Source organism: Nicotiana tabacum, chromosome 3 (genome assembly GCF_000715075.1).
Source record: "Nicotiana tabacum cultivar K326 chromosome 3, ASM71507v2, whole genome shotgun sequence".
Lineage (NCBI taxonomy): Eukaryota > Viridiplantae > Streptophyta > Magnoliopsida > Solanales > Solanaceae > Nicotiana > Nicotiana tabacum.
In genome coordinates this window covers 50,774,783-50,795,419 of record NC_134082.1, presented here as the reverse complement: position 1 = coordinate 50,795,419, position 20,637 = coordinate 50,774,783, and the positions used below count along the sequence as shown (strand labels likewise).

Sequence of the window (20,637 nt, the reverse complement as noted above, 5' to 3'; positions counted from 1 at the left end):
TTAGATTTAATGTCCTTATTTATTACATCCTTTGGTTTAACATAGATAATATAGATTTCCTACTCCTAACAAAGTTGTTTATGAATTTATTACTCTTTTACTTGAAATTCATTCATTGTTCTATTTTTGTTTGACTTTATCTATATACAAAATCTCAAAATGTTATAATCTGATAAGAATATTAAAGATTGTGTATTTTAGTTTTAAATTTTTTAGCATTCCAAATTATCTATACAAATCTATAATATAAATATATATTAAATTTTGTCATAAAATCTAGTTAAATTTTGCCTTAAAGTGCAAAGTAGTATTTTCTCTATATGACACTTGACTTGACCTCATGCTTCACTATCACTCTTTAATACAATATATGAAGTTATATTATGTGTGGGTAACTTCCAAATTTAAAATAAAAAGGGTTTCAAAATAAATAATTTTGAATATATAAAAATTATTATTTCCGTAAAATAACAGTTAAGTATATTTTTATATCTAATAATTAAATTATATAAAATTCATTATTTTTACGATATGTAGTGGGATAAATTTTAGAATCAAATTCAAAAGTTTTAGAATAATATTAATAATAATGATAATTATTATTACTATTATTATTGTAAGTTAATGATGATTAGAGAAAAATAAATGAAAATAAAATAAGTGATAAACTTCCAAATTTTAATTTGAATAGAGTTGAAAGCTACACTAATCTTAACACATAGATTCAAATTTTTTACCTTTCACTCAAAAATAATAAAATTGTAACTCTTTCTAATTTAAAATTTTAGCAAGATTTTATTAAGTATGAAACTTTAAATATCCAATATTAATTTTTATTTGAAAGAGACTACTCCCCAATTAGAATTAATATTTTTTAGTTTTATTTTATTTTATGTTAAAATAATTTAAGGCTCCAACTTTGTTGGAGCTTAATGTTATTTTATTGTTCACAATACTTCAAATTTTTAAATTTTTCAATAATATATTTGTTTATTATTTATTTACTTAATTTATTTTTATAAATAAATTCAAACTTAAAATATCCTAATATTATCTCTATTTCATCTTTGTAAATTTTTTCTGCTATAATATTACGATTAGTTTTTTAACTTTGAATTTTACATATAATCTAAATACTATCATATTTAAATTATAATTTTGAATTTTAAAAAAATATAAACAGATAAGTTATTTTACTATTTTGTCATAATTTACTGATATTTTTAATAATTATTATTTTTTGCATTATTTGCCATAAGCAAATGAACTTTTATTTTATCTCAACTCTAATATTTTTATCTATAAATTTGAAATAATATTTTTATCTTTTAATTCGAAATCTAATTATTTTCTATATCTAAAAATATATTTGTATAGTTTATAGATATAGAATACTATATTAAGAAGAAACTATTCCCCAATTTGAATTGGAAGTTTTTTTCATCTTATTATTTTCGTTTTTATTTTAGAATAATTTTAAAACTCCAAATTTATTAACTCAAAGAGAGTAACTAATTATAAACAACACATAATTCATAATTTAAAATTTTTAAAATTTATATTAAAACAACTAACTATTACCTAACCTAATAATTTTTGTCCTAAATTGACAAGTGGCCTATTTTGAGGTTTCCACTTGGCTTAAGGTGGAGGTTTTTTCCTCTCCTTTTAATAATATATAGATATAGATTTCTTTTACTAGTATTCTCCATCGGCAAAACTAGACAAAGTCTAGGACAATAAATTGGGTATGAAAATATATATATAAACGTGATGATCTAACAGTTGTATTTTGTGAGAAGTAAGAAGTAAAACCCCTCTTCGTGTGGCTACAATTCATCCGTTTTTTGCCTAAAGTACAGAGAGTGTGTGGACTAGTAAATCCGTCACTTGATTCAGTGCTGTGGTTTCGTTCCCTTTGGATAATATAGAGGGTGTTTGGATTGACTTTTAAGTGGTCAAACAAGCTTTTAAGCACTTTTTAATTTAATAGTCATCTGCTAATCCAACTTCACAAGTTTTAGCAGAAGATTTAATGCAAATTAACCTCTTTGACTGGACTTGTAAACGAAATTGCCCTGCATGGTTCAGTGACATTTGAGCTAATTAAGATCCAAAGCAAGAATCTATGTGCTATTGGATCCACATGTGTATTGTCTTACATGTGAACCTAACCTTCGACCCGTGCATCAAATATTATTAAATATTTTTGAACTTTAGCATGTGCATATATTGGTTTGCCTATCAATATTTGTAAATACTGAACATGATACGTTGAGAAATAATTTAAATGAAATACTGATTTTTACTCACTAATGTTACTTTAACCCAAAAAGAATCCCGGTAAAGATCATGTACAAACATAATTGATTTTTCAACTACTCCTTTTCAACCTCAAATATTTTACTTATTTTTTTAACTTGTACAATATTTTGATCAAACGTACGGCATGACTTTGCAATCATAAAACCAAGAATTCTAGAGTATTAGAACTACACAAAAGAATTTGCACTCTTCCTCACCCACTTGTTGTCCCTAGTCGAAAGTAGAATAAATTAAATACCTCGTTGCTACTCTCAAGTCCTGTAAATATCATTTCATATGTTTGTTTAGGAACAAATTTGGTAAAACGTTGTCTTTGTTTAGGAACAGAATGCCGGTTCCAAGAACTGGTCCACGGCAGAACACAACAAAATTCAACAAGATATATATCTTCAGGTCCTGTTAACAAAGGCTTTCTTGATAAAAATAGTAAGCTAATGTCTGCTTGACGCAAAGCCAAAGAATTAGTACATTAGAGCTCTCCTTCAAGCTTTTTACCACAGTTGCTGTAAGGTCTTGCCTAAGATATAGCTAAGGCTCCTTTGATGGTGACTCAACACATTAAGATCATAAGTATCGAAAGAGAACCAAAACTGCAAGTTGTGATGTAGATCAAGATGGGCTATTTCATAATGGCAGCTCAATGATCTATGAACGGTGCACCGCGTAGGAACTCACATTAGCCAGCCCTCCGGAGTGAACTTTGGTTACATTACTTGCCCAAAGTACTCCCACGTCAACAATTTGATTACATCCCCACATTCAGAGATTGATCTCATATCCAGTGAGGCCCTCATTGTGAGGGTAGAAGGGAAATATTCGCCTTGAGTGTTTTCCGTGCTCGCCAGTGAACGGCTGCTGCAGTTTCTGATGTTCCCATCTGAGCAGTAGTTTAGAAAGGATCAGCACTAAATGCTTACTCATTTATCCGTAGTCCAAGAGTAACATAAATCTTCACAACTTGACAACATAGTAAATAGCAGTACATACAACCTTTCTGTCCCATAATAACTAAATATGTTACTATTAGTAAAAGCATATAGCAATAATTAGATCAAGATCTGTGAATCCCTCATTTAAAAGCTTAAATTGCAAGAGAGAAGACACTTATATTTGTTCATTTTAAGTTTATAAAAGGGCAGTCCGGTACACTAAGCTCCCGCTATGCGTGGGGTCCGGGGAAGGGCCGGACCACAAGGGTATATCGTACGCAGCCTTGCCCTGCATTTCTGCAAGAGGCTATTTCCACGGCTAGTCGGAGTTAAAACAGCATACACCTTTTTCCTCTAATTCCAGCATATCTCTAAACCTTTTTCCTTTATTTGTTAAATAAGAAAAGAATCGGGCTCGCAAAAGGAGGAGAAAGAGAAGGAAACAGCACTTACCTGAAGTTCCATATGATAATAGTCTCGCCACAATCCGGTATCTTGATCATAAGTTGTAAGCGCAGTATCATACAATTTCCGGGCATTTCCGAGACTAATCTTATCTCCACTAGATGCAAGGTTCAATTCCAGCTCAATGCAATTTCTATATAAGGAAAGTCCTGGATGCGGTAAAGCAAGAAATCTGCACAAGGTTGTCAAGCATCAGTCTTGAACATATACAATTAATGCTGTTTAAAGAACAAATGAAATATCATCTAGCATTTCAGTACCCCTAAAATTGATCTCATACATAGGGAGAAGTTTTGATTAGGTAATACTGAATAACAAAGTCAAAAGACTGGAGAAAACCCTTTTAACTCTCCAACATCTGGAAGTCACTTGAAGAACCCAATATCAAGTTTGAGTTTTTTGTACCAAGGAGGAACCAGGTTAACCTTTTCGGTACTAAAAAGAAATCGAACTATCATGGTAACTAATTGCTAAACCATCTTTTGAAAACAACTGATTAGCTAATACAATGGGGAAGAACCGTGATTGATTCTTATAGTGATCCAGTTGGAAGTGGGTTCATTTTGTACTTTATTCCCCAAAACTGAAAAAGTGGTTAAGAGATAGATGTCTGCACATTTTCTTCCACATTTTTAAACAAGTCTATTTTCAAGTTAACATAAAAGAACACATTCACCATAACAGAATAGTTTATCAAACATAGATGTTTGCACTATATATACATGACAATAATCAATCAGCAGTAACATACCTCTTATATAACTCTCTAGCACTCCCAAGCCCATCCCTTTGCAGAACAAAATTGACGATGGCAGAAGAGAGGGAAAATCCATCATCACTTCCACCATCTTTGGCCAGTAAAGTCATAGAAGTCTTGATTAACTTGTCAAACAACTGTTTATGAGTGGAGAAATATTTGAGCGCCTGCATAATATGTAACGTAAATGGATTATAAAGAAGCTTTTTACAGGAGTAAATGGATCTAAGAAGTTCAAGCTCATATATATCCCACTCTTTCAGAACTAGTAAAACTAAGGCCCAGAAGGAAATCAAACAGAATGGCATGTAATAACATTACTCGAAAAAAATGATAGTTTTTCCCTCAGAAAAGAAATAAAGTAAGAAAGTCTGTCGCTTGATCAAATACCATGGAACGAGCTCCTAGAGCTCCCATCCTTTTTTTCATCAGTTAGAGCTCCCAATTCCCATCCTAACAACTACTGGAAAAGAAATTAGTGTTTTCTTTTGGGTAATATTTGTTTAAGTCTCCACATCGCCAAGGACAAATCCTGCACTTCCTATGAATGCTACTCAATGCCAAAAAAGAATAAAACAACAGTTAAACTTGTAGCCATGTGCATGCGTCATTTACTTATACATTTTAACATGGTCAACAATGTAACAATTAACATGCACTGAATTCAATGAAATCTGCCAACATATAAACACAGCTCAAACTTGCATTCTGTATGTAATATCACATGACGCCCTAAATGAATGCTTCCTATGCCAAAAAAGCAAAAAATAAATAGAAAAGGAAAAACAGAACACAAACGACAGTGAAACAGCATAGCCATGTGCATGTGTCATCCACTGATACATCTCTAACATGCTCAACAAAGTAACTACGCTGAACTAAATGGAATCTACCGAGATAAAAGCACTGCTCAAACTTGTATCTTATATGTATTATCATATGAAGCCCTCGATGCTTGCAAAAGGAATCTATTCAAGTAGCAGAAGAAATATTGATATGTGCTCTCGGAAAGCAAGATCATATATCACAGCTAAGACAAAAAGAGCAATAAAGTTTCTATCATCATCTTATAATGCATGACAAAGACTCTGAACAAGGATGGTTTTTGCTTTGGCCTACCATAAGCCATATAGTTTCTGCCTCTGATACGGGAGCTTTCGCTAAAACATTTCTCATGAGTTCAAAGACAGAAGACAGAACTGCCTTATTTGGAGTGCAGTTCTTCTGGATAAGTCTCATTTCCACCGAGAGCCGTAAAGCCCATAGCTGCACTGCTTCTGAAAATTTTCCAGAACACAATTTCTCCGCCAAAGTCTTAGCTTCATCTACTTTCCCAAGTTGCAATAGAAAAGAAACATGCTGACAAGCAAGATCCTCTGTGATGCACCCCATTGTTTCAGCCTTTTCAAATACTACCAGGAGATGTGAAACAGGATCCATGGCATGACTAGATGCGCCAAAGTGCTCAGAAGATTGACTGCTCTGATTTCTAAAATGAATGACATTCATCAAGAACTTCACATAACAATCAAACATTGAGGCTGAAGGCACAAATTTTAAACCCTCCTCATAAACCTACAGAATTGATGTGTAATCTTGTCAGTAGAGGACAACTATACAGCATAAAAAAGAGAATTGCAGACAATGAATTATCCAAACAACCCCCCTCCCCTCCCCAAAACTCACAAGAAAGAGTATACAGGATATTCCAAAAGTTAGTGGTTTACTAATGACCCACAAGAGTGAATCAAATCATAAAACTAAACGAAAGGAAGATATTGAACAGTAAAGCACAGGCCTTGGATTATCTTCGCTTTTCATGTAAAACCAAGGACTTTTGGCAGATGTCATCTGACTTAGTCAAGGAAAAGTATAAAATTGTCCTCGATATTAAGTTCAAGTAGCATGTATAAAATTGTCCTCAATAGTAAGTTCAAGTAGCATGCACTGTTGCACATGAAGGAATAATCTCCAACCACACCAGAAGATGGATACTCAGAAGGGTAATTCCAGAATTTATGCCACCTTTTTCTTAGACTGAGAAACAGGAAGTGGAGCAAACAAAGACTAAGGATTTATTCACGAATTAAGAACCTTCATTTTCAAATAGCAAGCGTAAGTTGCTGGCAAATAACATGTCCTTTTATATGATCTTAGACATGACAAATCAAACTATCACATTAGACACGCAATTTAAGGCAATGGATTACAACATCAAAACTGAACATTAGCAACTAAGGTTTAGAGTTACCTGAATTGCTGTGCTTAACTGATCAGCTGTCATTGCTTCAGTACTCTCTGGATTACTAAGATCAATGACTTCCTGTCTTGCAAGCCAATCCCAATATTTTGGTTCTTCTGAAAAGTCCCGTTTCATATCAGCAAGTATCTCATTTCGCATATCTTCTGAATGAGCTAAATCCGTTGCTGCAAGTATCTCAAGAAACTGTGTTCTTAAACTGAAACTGGAAGGGAGGGCTTTAATAGAACCACTGTAAACTGTCTGAAGAACACTTAAACCTTGTTCCCTAAATAAATCTACTTTTTCCTTCGGGTCTCCTTCGTGAAGGTTGGATAATTTGTCATCCTCTCTTTTATCATCAAGGGCCATAAATAATTCCTTGTTCTCATCTCTCCACTGTTCCTCTTTAGCATTTTTGCCAGAACGAGCCAGTGTTCCCTCATCTTCTCCTAGCACGACTTTGCGAGCCTTTAATTTATTTAGGTATGTAAGCTCCATCCGTAGATATTCTACCCACAGATCCTCAGAAGTTGGACATGCTCTCAAGCCACTATGCATCAGGGCACGAGCAGCAGCAGCATTTAAGTTGTTGTCAAATTCCCAAGCTGCAGCATATATCCAAACTCCAGGCACCTTAGGGTGAAACCTAATTGCCTGCGCCAGGGCCTATTGAAGAACAATATGAATGAGAACATAAGACACCCAAAAGCACAATTTCGCATCATTCTCAACATTTAATGATTTGACACAGAATGTCGTCAAAGTTAAGACCCCCTCATGCTCCAAATCCTACTTGAGCAATTGGCAAGTTTAGTCTGATTAAAATCTATATCTAGCATCTAGTAAAAAGCATCGATTAGCTATTCCAGCTAATTTTTTCACCTTTCTTCACCACCATGTTACCATGTAAGACTCTAGCATGTTTTAATATCAAGAGAATCAGGATAAGCCTTATGCCAAGAACAAGCTCGAATCTCTTTTCCATTTAAAAAGACAATCTATCAAATTTGAGGATGATTCTGGGCAAATGGAATTCATAAATATACGAGGAACATCTAAATCGGACAGATTCCTCTGTTTGAACATGTCGCAAATGATCATATGCAAGGGCATATATACAGGGAAGAAAACCAAGGATTGGGAAATATAAATTTTCCGTCAAATCCAAAGAAAAAGTATGAGTTGAAAAATAGAAACTTGACCACAGAATATCCCAAGTTAACCAACTTTAGAAATTATATAAAGGTGTCTTGGACTGCCATAAAGCCTGCAACTTTGGACCTTTTATGTAGAACAATAAGTTCATCAAACTCAACAGTTTGCACAAGGTGTAAAGCTAATTGTATTCTAGATGCCCTCAATGCTTGATAAATGGAACTTTATCTTATCAATGACATTGACATTTCAACAGTCATAAAAGCAAAATTACCCCCCCCCCCCCCAAAACCTCGGGCCTTCCCTCGTTATCTCATCTAATGTTCTTTACTTTTAATGTTTTAGAAGTTGTTTGCTCCCCAATAAGATTCAAATGTCATCAAGAATCAATCAACTATACCTCAATTCCAAATACTTTGTTATATCATTCCAATAGAAAGGAATTACTACCTCACCTAATTTATGTGATGATGTGAAGCTTGCCGTCTAACACAAAACGAAGATATTTGAGTGACTATAAATTGTTAAATTGTTTCTGAATATAAAAAGGTACTATTGTTTTTTTTTTAAATGGACTAAAAATGAAAGAGTATCATTCAAATAGTAAAGAATTAGCATTTAAATTTTGAGTTCTCTAAACATCTCACTTGTGGTACAATAACTAGTTTAGGGATACAACAACCCCACCTCAGTCCCAAATAAGTTGGGGTCAGTATATGAATCCTCACTGACCACCGTACTCTATTTAAACTCATCTCATGCCAATATTATGCCAATACAATAAAAAGCAACACTAAACTTGAGCTTCAAAATAAGCAGGTTTTCGCAAAATGTAAAACGTACCTTCTTCATTCGACCATTCCTTCGCTGCCTACAAAACTCCAAATACTGAAACCAAAGCTCTATGTCTCCCTTAAACCTACTCGTCGCAAGCCGATAAATCTCAATAATCCTAGAAACTCCAGCATAATCCGAAACCGATTTCTTCACCTTCCTATCGCCCATTTTCTTCATCTGAGCTTTCTTACGTAGAAGTCGAAGAGCATCTAGACTTTTCTCATAATCAATATAAGCAACAAAATCCTGCTTTAACGGACTAGGTCTCTTTAGCCTGTACTCGAATTTACGTCGTTGTTTAACTATTTCCGCTATTTCATGGCGGCTGAATAAGCCACGCCGTTCTAAGTCGTCTAGCTCAGGGAGCATTCGCTCCATCTTGTACTGTACCACATCCGCCATTGTTTTTACTCGGTCACTGAAAAGCTGGAGAAATTTGATTATTTTCACAAATCAGTATAACATAACAAATCTGAGATGATATCATGAGAAACAAATGAAATATACTTTAATTTGTAAATTCTTACCAATAACCAGGAACAATGATATCGGCTTGAAGGGAGAACTTAAGATGTTTGCAGTAGAAAGAGGGGGAGGGAGCAGGGTTTAGGAAGAAAGAAAGAATTAGGCAGGAAGCATTTCAATTTGGGCCAAATTTGTTTGGTTTTCCTAATCTAGCCCATTAAATTTGAATATGGGCTTTGTAGAAGCCCTTCCTGTGAATGGGTCCAAGTACTTTTTGATTTTTTTAATATATCATACATCTATTTATCTAAAGAATTAAATTGAAACAAGTATCACAAGAAATTCTCAACTTTATATGGAATTTTATTTTATTATTAAATATAACTTAAGAGAATCACAACACCAATTCACAATTACTAGAATAACTTTAATTTAAGAACTGAAAAAGTAAAACAACGAATCTTCTCCGCAGCAGTTTGAACTTTAAAAATGGAAGATAATCTTTATCAAATTTATTGCTACTCGGGATGCATCTTGATATCAGTGTTTAAAAGGTATGGGCGTAGGGCGAGACGTTTTACATATGCCTTAAAGAGGCGTAAGCTTAGAGGCACAGAGCCTAAGCCCTATGGGGTTTAATTTTTAATATTTTATAAAATAATATAATTACAATAAATATTTATAAATAAGTAAAATTGCATAAGAATTGAAAAAAACTATAAATATGTGAAAAATATGGATAGATGTGCTCCATCCCCACAAAAATTAATCAAAACAATCTATTATACGCTACTTACAAACACAAATAACTTGAGTTGAAAAGAATAAAGTTTTCTACATGAAGGAATAAAAATGATGACTAGCCTGCAATCCGAATTTTGAACTTGATGCTGTGAGGGAAAATGGAATTCTCTTTGTATTTGGAAAAGTGACTATTTTTTGCTTTTGGAAGATAGTAGCAGACAATATAAAGGAACGGAAAGACCATAAATTAGGGTTTCCATCAATAAAAAAGATCTTGACCTTTTAACATTTCAGTTTATTCTTAAAACTTTTGAGTAATTACAAGCTGACTTTTGAGATTTTGCGTATTATATGAAAAACCTATTCAGCAAATTTTATTTTAATTTGAAAAAGTCTTTGTGGCTTACGTCTCGCTACAAAAATGCGCCTCAATGCCCGGGCATACGATTCGAATTGCTGGGCGTAGGCCTCTCGAGACTTTCGCTCCCCACAATTGCCTCGGGATATTTTTGGTGCGCCTTGCCCCAGGGCTCGCCCCGGATCTCACCCCGAAAATACCTTTTAAAACATTGCTTGATATAGATCAAGGACGGACTTTGACATTGTTGCTGTCAGCAAGTATAGGAAATAGCACAAGGCATTTCGCTGAAAACTAGCGTAGAGTAGTGATGTTTCAAAGTATGAGAATTTCGGGTTCACAAGATGAACTTAATAGGTTTAATTGAGAGATTGACGCAGTAATTATTTACCCGTAAAATAGTACAGTTGAATTTGTAACGTGATTTATAGACACGTGAATTAACTTGATCCAAAAATATAAAATAAATAAGAACAGAGTCAAGATTATAAAAATAACTTAAAAGAAATACAAGCCTAGTTGTATGATGAGCCTCTCCGGAAGCAATAATATGAACAATATTAAGAACAAAGGAAAGTGAATAATTTTATAATATGAGAGCAAATTATAGCCTTTGAGTCAGATGATTTTCTTACAATGGATACTAATTCTCCTATTTATAGCTCTATTTAGGGAGACAAGATTCCCAAATAAAGCTCCTCTTGAATGAGAATAAAATCGTCATTAATGGCTGCATAACGGTTGGCTATTAATACAGAGATTCTTTGTAACGACTGCTCATTGAATGTTATTTTTTCCAACCAATGTCTTCTTTTCAAATCTTTGTTACCGGTTTCATGCTTTCAAAATTTACACAGCACCGATCTCATATTTTATACCCGATGTCAACTATTTGTTAACTCATATATTTTTGTCTCTAGATACACATGTCACCTCGTGATTCATCTACCAGTCGCTAACCAATTTTACCACATACAAATAATCCCCTTACTTTTTGGTGTCAATACTTTAGTGTTACCAGAAAGTAGATAAAATATTTTTCCTTAGCGAGTAAGTTTCTGAATAGATTTTGACACTTGAAAGGATGCATGTCTCTTCGCATTTAATGATCCAAACACGTGTTACCCCATTTTGGCAAATATTTTTGCCAATTTTCAAGGTAATCATGGCCTTGAATTATGTTGCTTATAAACTTTTACCCTACTATTCAATTTTACTTTTCACTTTTACAAACTCTTCTTCTTCTTCGAATTTCCTTAGAATCCTACCGCAAAATTCATCTTTCTCAGTAAAATTTCCCCACTATAATTTCTTACCATTATGTCTTCTAACACCACTATCCTCGGAAATACTGATCTTCTCTTCGGTGGTGGCCCTAAGAAAAACAAAACTAAAGAAGTTGATGCCGACTCCGACCCTCCTACCGTTAGCACCATCATACCCTTCAACTTAACACCTAATCAGACCTTCAAGTTCAAAAAGAACTTGCTTATCCAAAAAACGATAGACACTGGCCTGTTAGCAAATATTCTTCTTCCATTCATCTTTCTAGAATTCCTGTCGTGAATGAAGATTGTGATTGGAACACCATCGAAATATTCGCCCCCAATGAGGTGGAGAGAGTTACCTTCACCGAACCAAGGTTCATGTATATCTGTACATACCCTTTTACTTTGAGATTGGGTCATGAAATTGACCTCATAATTTTTAGAATTCTGCGATCGCTACCAAATCTGCTTGACTCAAGTAAGTCGATCAGTATGGCGTACGGTGGCTTATCTTCGAAAGTTGTGTTCCGAGAACGGGGAAACCCTAACTCTTGTATACTTGATCAAACTTTATTCCCCAAATATTTTTGTGAAGGTGTGCTAAAACTCAGCAAACGTGGCCACCGTGCCATCCTTACCAGCGTTGATGATAATAAAGACCATGGATGTATGAAATGTTTTGTTGTCATTGCTACCAGGGACATTGTCCCTGTCACGCCCCAAAAAACGAGGAGCGCGACTGGCGCTCAACCGAGTAAACCCAACTAAGCAAGCCTGTTAGGTTTCATTCAACCCAAAATAGTTCATGAGTAAAGAGGAGGCGAACTCCATTAATCATACTTTGCAAATATTTCATTAGCAGTTTCAACCATAATATCCAAAATATTACAATTTTTATAGATATGAAGAAAAATATTTTTGCCAAATACCAATATTTCTAATTTAATTTCCAATATCCAACACCACCCATAACCTATCTACATAGCCTCTAAATACAACCGAAGAGTAATATAGAAATGCCAGCAACAAGGCTCCGGCTATACCTCAAAATACAAAGCACACAGTAATCAGATGACACAGGACCCCGAAATAAAGTGGGGATCACCAAGTTAGCTGAAAGGAGTGTACCGCTATCACTAATCACTGTTGCCTACGGTGGAACCACCTGCATCCATTAAAGATGCAGCGCCTCCAGTAAAAGGGACGTTAATACTGTCGAATAGTACTAGTATGTAAAGCTAAAAATTATCTTTCAAAATAGAATAAACATACAAGAAAAGGAAATCCATAGAAACAACAAGTCACAATCAATAATATCCACATGCACAATTGAAACATAACAATCTTCAAAATACAAAAGTAGTACACATTTTTAGTTGTAAGATCTTTAGTACTGATAATACCACAGATCACGATACCACTATCCACAATACCACTGTTCACAATGCCACTATTCATAATACCACCATGCTCTTGGCACGGAGTCCGATCACGACCCGACAGGCTAGGTCATCTCCCTTGGAGACATTTTTCCACAATATCAATTCCCATTTCAATTTCGATTTCAATTGTTTTTCTGCACAATACCACCATGTATGCGTCATGGTGTCCGATCTCGGCCCGATCGGCTAGCCCGTCTTACTCAAGACATTTCCATTTTTCCATCAATCATCTCATTCCATATTTCCCACACATTTCAATTCCTTCTGCACTAGTGGCCACAATAGTTATGTCACACGTGGCACTTGGCTGGATTTCATAATTCGAGTTCTTTCCACATATTTCACATCAATATCAATTTCAACAACAAGCCTTTCAATTCAAGATATCAAGTACACATTAGAGGAAACATGAATCATGGGCATATAGAGGCTGCCACATACCTTGGCAATTTAACACATATTCCATAAATTCAACACATCACCAAGTAACAACATAGCACAAGGGGAAGCATTTGAATGTATATTACACATAAAGTTTTCACAACACAAGCACGATTGAAATGTCATCTCCTACATCAATCAAGAGTTGAAACGTGCACCAATTGTAGGGGCACCATGGGAGTTCAGTTTCTAAGAAGAGAGGGCTTTAGCCGTACATACCTCAAAGAGCTTTTAGGCAAATTCTACCTTTTGAAGTCATCTTAAAACAGTGGAGTCGAGGCTCGTTTCGTAATCTGTTTCATATATTTTCTTATTTCATAGGCATCACTAGGCACAATTGTAGACGTTATCCACACTCCATTTTCCTAGTTCATTTAACTCATTTCCAAACATCTTTATAGTTTATCATCAACTAGACACAATCAATCAAGACATTTAGTACACATATGAGCAATTAGGAGTATTAAGCATATTGAGTTTTCCTCACCTAGTTGGTATACCAGTTTTCATTTAAAATACAACTCAAAACCATACCATTTTTTTAATAAAGCAACCCATACCTTAAAAATCTACCGTTCTATATAAGGCTCGTTCGGAATAGTCAAGTTTATGAGTTTATGGGGGATAATCCGGAACGTAGAAATTAGGGATTTGGACCGATCATACTTAAACTTACAGATACATTATGGAATTCAATTCCGAGAGATAAAGTTTACCGCGCATACTTGGTTGAGCTTTCTTTAAGTTACTACAATGCACCAACAATTCTAGCAATAATAATCTATAAGGAGAAAGCAAAAAACGATTAATAACTAGAAAGATTACCCATGGTGCAACTCTCTTAGGAATTTCATCTAACATGTGAAATAGTCTACAAGGTCCTACAATGGGAATTCCTTCTTCCCTAAACCAGTTTTAACAAGAACTACCCACATTAGTTTATTAATCCCACATACTACAACTTAGTGTCACATGCATGGCCTATTTTCAACCCCACAATATATTTTTGAACTCATAATCTCTTATATGAAATCTTAGAAGTAGGACTTACTCGGAAAGATAGTGAGATAGAGATTAGCTTCCTTGATTCTTGAGAATTTGTGCAAGATTGGGTGATTGGAAGGGTAGGTTCCCTCTTTCTCTCTCTAAAATGCTCTCAGCTCTCTCTAGATTCAGTAGAAAATAGCCCCAAATGAAGCCCCAAAGCTTATTTATCAAAATGGAGTCGGATATAAAAAATTCCAAAAATGACCCCCAAAGTCAATTATGTGGTGCATAATCGTTTTGTGGGCAGCAGAATTACAGCATAATCATTATGCGATAGCATAACCGACAGCATAATCAATTATGCGACAGCATAGTCAATGTGAAATAGCATAATAGTTTTCCCGTCTCTGCTCCGCTTTGCGATGCTTATGCGGTCCGCGGAACCGTTTTGCAGTCGCAAAATTGATCACAAATCCAGCCTTTGATCATTTGATCATAACTTTGTGTAGGAATGTCCAAATTACGAACGGTTTGAAGCGTTAGAAAATAGACTCGAAGATCTTTCATTTGATAGGTTGTTCATCATATAACACCATATATATATGCTCGTCCAAAGTTTGGACTTGTGCGAACTCATTTGGAATTTTAGCCTATTATGTAAATTTTCCAACTTTACTTAGACTTAGGCCTTTCATTAGACCCAACATTACTTATTATATGACTTATACACTTATTTACCATGTCCAATTGATATACATCATTTTAATAGCACATAAAATAGTATAATTAGCCTTCCTGGCACCACGAAATCCTAAATTACTTAGCAAAATTTTTCGGGGCCTTACATTCCCGGCAACATCTCCTCCCATTTCTGAAGCTTGGAATCTCTTTCATAAGTCTTTGGGTATCTTTCCCTTACTGTATTTTAAAAGACTTTCCTCCTTTGTTGACTTTTTACTTTTTTTTATTCCATCTACTCCTTAGGAACCACCACAAGTTAAGAACCTAGCCCAATAGGTACAATTTTTTTGGATATTTCTACACTGGATTCTCGAAGGTGGAAAGAAATATCTCTTAGATTTAAGTGGAAAGCCAAAAATTATGGTAAGTAAAAGCTCTTACTTCCTTCTTTCACTTTTTAACATGATTCAAGATAAATTTGTTGATTCTTTTCCGCATTACATAGGTCTTCCGAAAGGATCTTCCATCCCCCCCCAAATAGTGGTTCTCGATGACCCAGAGGAAGCCCAACAAGCATTGCAAAATGTCCTTGGCTGGAAGAGAGCTCGAGAAGCCACTCTTGCTTCTGGCAAAGGTACCTCCTCCCGGAGTCCCCAACCCAAAGACTAGAAACCAAATGGAAAACATACCACAACAATCGGGACTCGGGAGGAGCCTTCGACAAAGAATCTCCAGCTGGACCAACAACTATGGTCCTTGTTGATGAAGGAACTAATGATGAACCATCTCCTCTTCAAAGAAGAAAAAGATCTTCATCGGCTCAATCGGATGCTCAACCGGGAGAGCTTCACAGACCACAATTGGAAGAAGTTGAAGGACTCTTCACGGAAATGGAAATAGTCGAAAACATTGAGTTTTGCTTATGGGATCCTATCCACGTTTCCTCTCAGATGAATTTTACCCTGAGGTGCCTCTGCCATCAACTTCTGAGACAATTACAACCATATTTCTTTCTACCCTAGCTGCTTCTTCTCCACCAGCTCCAACCGCTCAGAGAGAAGATGTTCCCTCCCCCGGCCATCCGACCATGGAAATTTAAGGAACACTTACCCAACACCCAATCAAAATCCTAGAGGAAAATGAAACGTTATTTCTACCCATCAACTTCTGAGCCAACTGCAACCGCATTTCTTTCTACCCCAGCTACTGCTTCTCCACCAGCTCCAACTGATCAGAGAGAAAATGTTCCCTTCCCCAGGTCATCTGACCATGGAAATTTGGGGAACACTTACCCGACACCCACTCAAAATCCTAACGATTTTGAATGAGTGCCACTTACTCTCCAAGTCAGTGGAAGTCGTCAATTACCTAAAGCCGCTAGCCACAAAAAAAGGTTGGAGAAAAACGGACTCTCTTTCTGCTCAGTTTCTGATAAACAACATCATGCACTGTTCGGCTCAGGTATAAATCTAACCTTCTTCTCTTCCCTTTTATTTGCTAGCCTTTGCCTTCATAATCTTAACTATAACCTTTTTAGGTTAACCTCCTTACCTTTGAAGGCCTGTAAAACTTGATTTTTGATAAATAGGAACTTACTACAGAATGAAATCAACTTTTGGCCGAGCGGAATCAACTTTTGGCAAAACGAAATCAACTTGTCGAGCGCCTCCCAAAGCTGGGAACTCAAGTTGCTCAAATAGGCAAGCTCGAAGCTCGATTAGAGCAATACAAGAAAGATAGAATGGCCCATATCTAAGAAGCCGCTTAATTACATGAATATCTTGAAGAAGTGAAGGCCAAGTAGGCTGAACTGCATGATACCGTGACTGTCGCGACCGAGCACGAGTCAGCTTTTATGGAGCAAATCAATAACTTGGAGGCTAGATTATACTCTAAAATCGAAGCGGCTAGTGTTGTCGAGGAGAAGAAAGCCAGAATGGAAGAAAGGAACAAAAAGATTATGGAGTAGAACCAGCTTCATCTGACAACCAGTATTGACCTTGATTCCTGAATCAGCATTGTGAGAGCTGAAAATGATAAGCTCCAATCCAAAATTGAAAAACTCCGAGCTAAATTTCAAGATCAAGAATATTCTTTTATCCTCGAAAAAATCTATGCAATTTATCGTATGAGGAGGAAGACTTTGGAGGAGGCAAAATAAGGAATTGCAAAACATTGATGATTGCATTGCCGAGGCTCGTGGATTGGAGACAACTGCTCTAGAGAACTTCCCTACTCGGCCCGCTACTTCTGATTCATCGAATACTAGCTCCGAGTACTAAGGAACCGAAGAGAAAGCTGAAGAAAAAGATAAAGATAAGGGCAAAAGCTTTGAACTTGAAACATAACAGCCTTTTCCTAAAAAGGAAAAAGAAAACTCTTCTCTCCCTTCGGGCTTTGGCAACAAAACAAATTGATCTATATTTTTTTCTTTTCTTTTGTAACTATGCCAAAACATCTTTATTGAGTTTGACATTTTTAAGTAATGAAAGAAGTGTTTTCTTTAAGTATTGCACAAGAAATATTCTTTTTTATTTAGCTGATAAAGCTCAAAAATCCTTTTTACATCCCATAATTTTTGATCCCGGGAATTCACACTTCCAGAATCTACCCTTTGACTATAAGGGTTTCATAAGAGAGGGTCCTTATATTTACGGTGCTCTTGAAGAGGACTTCTCTTATTCATTCTGGCACAAGCATTTGAAGTTTTAACTAACTTTCAAATGAAAAAATGAATTAACTTATCATTTGGACAAGAAATATGATAAAATTAAAGGACTTTAATTTATTCCTTCCATCTTTAAAAGTAAATTTACATAAACATTCGTTTGCTTAAGTAAATAAAGTTGCTAGTGCATGTGGCTAACTTGTGCAACTTATTTCTACGGGGTTCATCATGCAGTCCCCGATCCTGATATGTCATGACCCAAGTTCGCCCTCCATGAATTGTATTGACGACACCTAGTCTCTACGACTAGGTAAGCCTAACAATTGCGGAAAAGGAAACAAAATGCGGAAAAACTAATAAAAACTGAAGATAAGCAAATATAGAAACGTTTAAGATGCCGCTCGGCATATACTAATACAAGATCTCAAAACTGAACAACTTCCCAAAACTCAGAATCTCATGAAATCACAAGATATTGAATAACTACAAGTGTCTAACTCCACAATGTCTAAACAAAAGTAAATACAGAAGGGCTAATACTGTAAGAGAGAATGGAAAAGGACTTTTCGGTCTGCAGACGCGGCAGATATACCTCGAAGTCTCTGGAGAATCGCCTCGCCTCAAGGGTAGTAGGGCTGAGTCGAAGTACCAAGATCTGCACATGAAAAATATGCGCAGAAAGGGCATGAGTACACCACAACGGTACTTAGTAAGTGCCAAGCCTAACCTCGGTCGAGTAGTGACGAGGAAGGTCAGGGCCCTACTGATTATAGCTGAAAAACGAGGTAAAACAGTATATAATACGATAATATAATTAAATGTTAATAGTATGAAGTAACATAGGATAATAAGAATAATAACAACTATAACAGAGACAAAATAATCACAGAAGGAATACAACTCAACACAGAGATAACAACCGGGGATCTCCCAGGATACCATCCTGTAGTCCCCAAATGTAAATATCCAGTGGATCTCTCGGGTGTCATCCCATAGTCCAACTCATAGTGCGCGGGGATCTACCGGAACCCGATCTGTAGTCCCAAATGTAAATACCCAGTACTGGGAGAATCTACCGGGTGCAGTCCTGTAGTTCCAATATAATGTGCAGAGGGATCTACCAGAATACAAATTCATAGTCCCAAAGTAAACATGCAGGGGGGTCTCCCTGGATACCGTCCCGTAGTCCCAAAGTATACACACAGCAGCAACACGGAGAATATTCAGTTCAATCCAAATTTCATACCAAGGTAAATGGGTATTCCTAACCTAGCATGCTGCACATAATTCAAATAAAGTAGTTTGAGCAAGTAAAGAAATTAAGTCAATTAGACATGCTTCCCTAAGCTAATAGTAGGCTTAAATTGCAAGTAGTATGAACATGAAAAGAAACACAGTTATTTTTACTTAATGAAAACAGGATTTTCAACAATTAGCACAAGTACACACTCGTCACCTCACGTACAAGGCATCTCAAATATCAACAATACCAAATCCTAAGAGGAGTTCCCCCACACAAGGTTAGGCAAGCCACTTACCTCGAACCGACTCAAAATCAACTTAAAACCACGCTCTTGCCACGAGTACTCGACTCCATATGGCCCAAATCTATTCAAATCAATTGCATAATGTAAATATAACTTCAAGTAACTGATTCCACTAATTAATTCTAAGTTAATACGCGAAACTAGGAAAAATGACCAAAATGCCCTGCTAGCCCACGTCTCGGAATCGGGTAAAAGTTACGGGTTATGAACCCTCATTCACTCACGAGTCTAATTATAAAAAATTATTCAAATCCAATGTCAAATCCCCAATCAAAACTCGAAAATTAGGTCTAAGAACTTTTCCAATTTTTTCTCCAATTTCTCACCCCAAATCCGAAATTAGATGATGAATTCATGATTAGATTAATGGGTTATAAGCAAAAAGGAGTTAAGAATCATTACCCGTAAACTCCCTCCGAAAATCTCTCCAAAATTCGTCTCCTACCGAGCTCCCAATTCAATTTTGTGATATGAACTCAAAACCCTCGATTTTGAACTTTATATTCTGCCCAGACGCGACCTTCATCGCGATCGCAGAAGCTTTCACGCGATCACGAAGAGCAAGTTCGCTGGCTCCCAGATTCACCCTACGCGAACACGATAATCCTTACACGAACGCAATGCTTTCGCTGCTCAGCTCTACGCGATCGCGGTTGACCTCACGCGATCGCGAAGAGAAAATCTTCCACTCCTCAGCTGCCTCACTTCTTCCTCTTCGCCAATGCGGCATAGCTCACACATTCGCGATTCAACTCCTGCCAATACTACGTGTTCGCACTCCCTTTCCTGCAATTATGTAGAACAAAATCCCCTCTACCTCATCTAAGCCTTCGCGATCGCGAGCCTCCTCACACGATCACGATGAAGAAAAGTTTGAAACAAAAACCAGCAAAAATCTAATCCTTCTCCAAGTCCAAAAATGGTCCGTTGAGCATCCGAAACACACCCGAGGCCTCCAGGACCTCAACCAAACATGCCAACCAATTTTAAAATATCATTCAAACTTGTTCCGACCTTTGAAACGCTCAAAACAACATCAAAATACCAATTTAACATCGGATTCAAGCCTCCAAAAACTCTCAAATTATGCTTTCGATCAAAAGGTCTATCAAACCTCCTCCGAATGACCTAAAATTTTGCAAGCATGTCACATTAAACACTACGGAGCTACTCCAACTTCTGGAATTCCATTCCGACCCCGATATCAAAATCTCACTATCGAACCGGAAACTTCAAAAATTCAACTTTCGGCATTTCAAGCCTAAATAAGCTCCTCCAAAACACAATCCGAACACGCTCCTAAGCCCGAAATCACCCAGCGGAGCT

General features: G+C 36.1%; 1 protein-coding gene across 1 annotated transcript; it reads right to left on the bottom strand.

Moving 5' to 3' along the window:
- Positions 1–2,573: 2,573 nt before the first annotated feature.
- On the bottom strand, positions 2,574–9,360 carry LOC107823761 (uncharacterized). The gene is made up of 7 exons (XM_016650466.2): positions 9,238–9,360; positions 8,717–9,136; positions 6,728–7,384; positions 5,596–6,051; positions 4,471–4,643; positions 3,708–3,891; positions 2,574–3,202 (listed from the first exon to the last, which is right to left on the bottom strand). Exons 2-7 carry the CDS (start codon positions 9,110–9,112, stop codon positions 3,116–3,118), a joined length of 1,953 nt encoding a protein of 650 aa, XP_016505952.1. The 5' UTR covers positions 9,113–9,136; positions 9,238–9,360; the 3' UTR covers positions 2,574–3,115.
- Positions 9,361–20,637: the final 11,277 nt, after the last annotated feature.